General features: G+C 48.2%; 1 protein-coding gene across 1 annotated transcript; it reads left to right on the plus strand.

Moving 5' to 3' along the window:
- The first annotated feature begins 580 nt into the window (after positions 1-580).
- On the plus strand, positions 581-1,588 carry PURG (purine-rich element binding protein G). Its single transcript, XM_010016485.1, has one exon. It carries the CDS (start codon positions 581-583, stop codon positions 1,586-1,588), a length of 1,008 nt encoding a protein of 335 aa, XP_010014787.1.
- The last annotated feature ends 2,672 nt before the right edge of the window (positions 1,589-4,260 follow it).

Below are 4,260 nucleotides of genomic sequence, written 5' to 3' on the forward strand. Positions count from 1 at the left end.
CTGGGAGCAGGAGGTGAAGGAGCTCTAGGGGGGCAATATTAGGCCTCTGGGAGTACTGGGGGGTCGTACTGGGACAGTGCTGGGGAGCACCCCAATGCCCTCCCCCGGTGCCCTGGGGAGGAAGAGCAGAGGAGTGGGATGGAAGGGAAACACAGCCGCATGGTGGGGGGGAAACACAGCAGCATGGTGGGGGGACCCAGCAGTGGGGAGTGGGAGCCCCGAGGGGATGAGTGTGTTGTCCCCCCCAATGGGGACACCCCAACCCACCCCACTGAGGCTCCTGCTCACACTGCAGGGTCTGCAGGGCAGGGAGGGCTGCTGGATTGGGGGACAGAGGGTGAGGGCATGAGGGCTGCTGGAAGGAAGGCTCCCTTGGCTGGGAGCCGGAGCTGGGGAGGGGAAGAGCACCCGGGATCCTTTTGCTGCGATGCTGCGTGCCGTGGCAGCGGAGAGGGATGCAGGCAGCTTTGTAGGGAGAGCAGCGCCGAAGAGAGATGCTGCCGAGAAGCCGAGCAGGCCCCTGGTGCTGATGTTGTCATCTGTCTCTCTGTTCTGTATTATTTCCAGCTGATTGGTAAAGATGGAAAGAGGGAGAGGAGGAGGAGGAAGGAACCTGGGAGGCTCTGGCCTGCACAGGAGCATTTATTCCCAGTCCCAGCAGCAGTACCATTACCCGGCCTCCTCCCAGGGGGGCTGCATGGAGATCCAGGAGCTGGCCTCCAAGAGGGTGGACATCCAGAAGAAGCGCTTTTATCTGGATGTGAAACAGAGCTCCCGAGGCCGCTTCCTGAAGATCGCCGAGGTCTGGATAGGAAGAGGCAGGCAGGACAATATCAGGAAAAGCAAATTGACCCTCTCCTTGTCCGTGGCTGCTGAGCTGAAGGACTGCCTGGGGGACTTCATCGAGCACTATGCTCACCTCGGCCTGAAAAGCGGCCACGGTCACCGGCATGAGCACAGCAATGGCAAAGAGCAGCATCCCCGGGGGCGGCAGCAGCCCCCGCCACCTTCGCCTCCAGTGTCCATCGGCTCCGAAGAGCACCCTCACAGCGTCCTCAAAACAGAGTACATTGAAAGGGACAACAGGAAGTATTACCTGGACCTGAAGGAGAACCAGCGAGGGCGCTTCTTGCGGATTAGACAAACCATGAGTAGAGGACCTGGCATGATGGGTTATTTTGGCCACAGCTTGGGACAGGAGCAGACGATCGTCCTTCCGGCGCAAGGGATGATTGAGTTCAGGGATGCTTTGGTCCAGCTGATAGAAGAATATGGCGAGGGGGACATAGAGGATCGCCGGGGGGGAGGCGATGAGCCTCCGGAGCTCCCCGAGGGCACCTCCTTTCGAGTGGACAACAAGCGCTTCTACTTCGACGTGGGATCCAACAGGTACGGCATTTTCCTGAAGGTAAGTGAGGTGAGGCCGCCCTACCGTAACACCATCACGGTTCCCTACAAAGCGTGGACACGGTTTGGGGAAAATTTTATCAAGTACGAAGAAGAGATGAGGAGAATTTACAACAGCCATAAAGAAAAAAGGATGGACACCAGAGGGGACAGTGGTGAAGAGCAGGAGGGTCTCGAATAGAGTGCATTGGACTGGCTGTCTGGCAAAATAAAACAAGCAGAAATTGGTGAGAGGGACTGACCTAGAGTAATTCCAAGTTGCCCCTTTTTTTTTTTTTTTTTTTTTTTTTAATAAAGTCCTTTTCTGGTAGTTCTTGCTAACCCCAGTCTGTAATATTACAGGAGTCTGTTAAATTACGCCCAAAACATCTCCGTGTGTCTTACGAAAGTACCGACCTCCCGAGTCCGTCTGAGTCAGCTGCTTTGAGTGTTGAAGACTGTGGAAGTACATGTATCAGCACAAAACAAAATCCGGCACTCTGACCTTTAAGTAATCTAGATAAGGCTTGTGTTGCACTCCAACTTGATACAAAAGCAAACCAAACCCCAAACCTTATGCTGAGATGTATCAGTTTCTGCTTATGATGGTTTTTTCTGGGACTGAATTCTGCCTGTACTTGGTCCATAGGCTGAGCAGCACATCCGCAGGGTTTACGACAAAAATCAACTTCGTGTGAATTCCTGGTCTGGGTATGAGGGGAGAGTGAGGTTTTTAAATTGGCAGCTGCTGGTTATTGAGTTTGAAATGATAGGCCGCATGAGTAAAACCTCGATAACCGGTCAGACCTTTATCACGTGCTGGTGAAGATTTGTTACTTATTCTGTAGTTTTGTGCTGAACGAATAATCTGAATATCCTGGGATAGCAAAGCTCCAGTCAAGCACTAAGCCTTCTGAATTAATGGCAATGAATAATAACCCATGTACGTGTTCTGCCCATGTGAGGCTGCTGATTTCTTGTTTTCATTTTCAATACATTTGTCCAAAATGTGAAAAGGTATTTTCATACTAGGTGTGTTATGGGTTCCAGCAGGCAGCTGAGGATGGAGCGGGTGTTCGGAGAAGGAGGGACCACTACGACTGAGGCTTTCTCCCAGATATGAGATTAATGCAGTCGTGATGTTACCCGGTTTTCTTCTCCTGCAGCAAGAAAGACCTTGGGGGGGTTTGGTGCACCATGGGTTTCATATAAAAAGGCATGTCTCTTACATTTACTGGTGGCACATTTTGGAAGTGGATGTTTATGTCCAGTTGGGTTTTTTGTCATCTTGATTTTACAGGTGGTGGTGGTGTTAGGAGATGATATCCCTGCCATCTCTCCCTTCCCACCAGCTCAGAGCTTATGGAGCAATTCAATTCCCAGTAGTCCACCATCAATCAGGTTTCAGTGTTATGCCGCTGAAGTCTCTGGAGGGAAAATGTGTACGATTCCCTGTTCAGGAGGTTGATGAAAGCTTTCGAAAACTCCGTATCATTGCTTAAAACATGAATACGCAACATAAGGGGCTTTTCCAGCCTTTGGGTGACCAGCTCCTTCACCTCTGAAACCAGCAGAAGTTTGATGGAGCTCCGGGTACTGCCAGTAACATGTTGCCTACCTTTAAGATTCTTTTTAAGTAGGCATTAATGTGTCTAATCGGATATTTATCATAATTTGAATTCTTTTTTAACAGAGTGGCCTAGTGTTCATGCTATTTTCCCATGCAACCATGACATGGTTTTATTTATTTTTATTTAATCTGTTGAGAAATGTATTTATCTCCAGCCAGACCGCTGATCACTTTTAGTCCGGACCCACCTGTACACTGCATGGCCACACTCAATCCAAATGCTATTACCTGCTAACATTATTAACCATAATGAGAAAAGTTGGGGAGGCAGAGTTGGGAACCAGGAGGATAATCTGGACTTTAGTTTGGGAACTAAAACTAGTTGATCTGTTTTAACTTTAAGGAAAAAAAAAATTAAAAAAAAAAAAAAAATCAAAGCTTGCACCAAAGTCACCAAAGAACCTTTAGGAAAGTGTTACAGTTGTGACAAGAAGTAATTAATTTAATTTCACTGTTTTAGGTGATTCCCCCTTTAGGTAAAACCACACATAGCAGATACAGCAAGCGAGCTTTTGGCTTCGTGTCAAGAATTCCCATCCATTTCAGGTTCTTTTTCAACTCTGGGAGAGATGTTCTCGCCCCACCACTTCAACTGCTATTGGAGCGTGATGGATCAGCTGAGGGTAGCAGGGAGTGCTGGTTCATCATTGCTCTTAGGGCTTTGGTCCCAATGGTTTTAACAGGTCAATTACAAACAAAACCAACATTAAAATAACTCTACATCCCGTTATTGGTGCGAAACCAGAATTTAGTGAATGAGTCCTTGTTGCGCACGTTAGCGTATCGCTAACTGCTGCTGCCCGTCACAGTGCCTGGAGTTAAAAATTAACTTATATTCCAACAAACCGGAGCTATGAATGTACAAACTTTTTACGTCCTCCTTTCCATTCCTACCTGGCATTCCTCCCCTACAACCTTCCATCTCCCCATCTCCACCTACTTTTCCCTCAAGGGATCATAAAAGCTCCTACGTTGGAATTAGAGTGACTGTGTTGTGTTGTAAGTGATCATGCCTTCCCTGTGTTCCTTTGGCATCAGTGAGGAGAATACTTGGGATGGGCAAAGTGATTGGAAAGGGATATTTTCTTACCATTTTGAAAGAAAAGAGATGTGAAATGGCTTTCCTTGTCTGCCCATTTTTTAAAAAAAACCTTTATCTTTTGCTAATGGATTGGCCTTCCAATAGCATTAGTTAGATATCACCCAGGAATTCGGTGTCTGCTGGCTACTGGGTCAGGCTCGGT

This window comes from Nestor notabilis, unplaced genomic scaffold (assembly GCF_000696875.1).
Source record: "Nestor notabilis isolate BGI_N333 unplaced genomic scaffold, ASM69687v1 scaffold18606, whole genome shotgun sequence".
NCBI lineage: Eukaryota > Metazoa > Chordata > Aves > Psittaciformes > Psittacidae > Nestor > Nestor notabilis.

Bases quoted from the DNA above. Each gene is read 5' to 3' on its own strand.
- PURG (XM_010016485.1), top strand. From the start codon at position 581: ATGGAAAGAGGGAGAGGAGGAGGAGGAAGGAACCTGGGAGGCTCTGGC.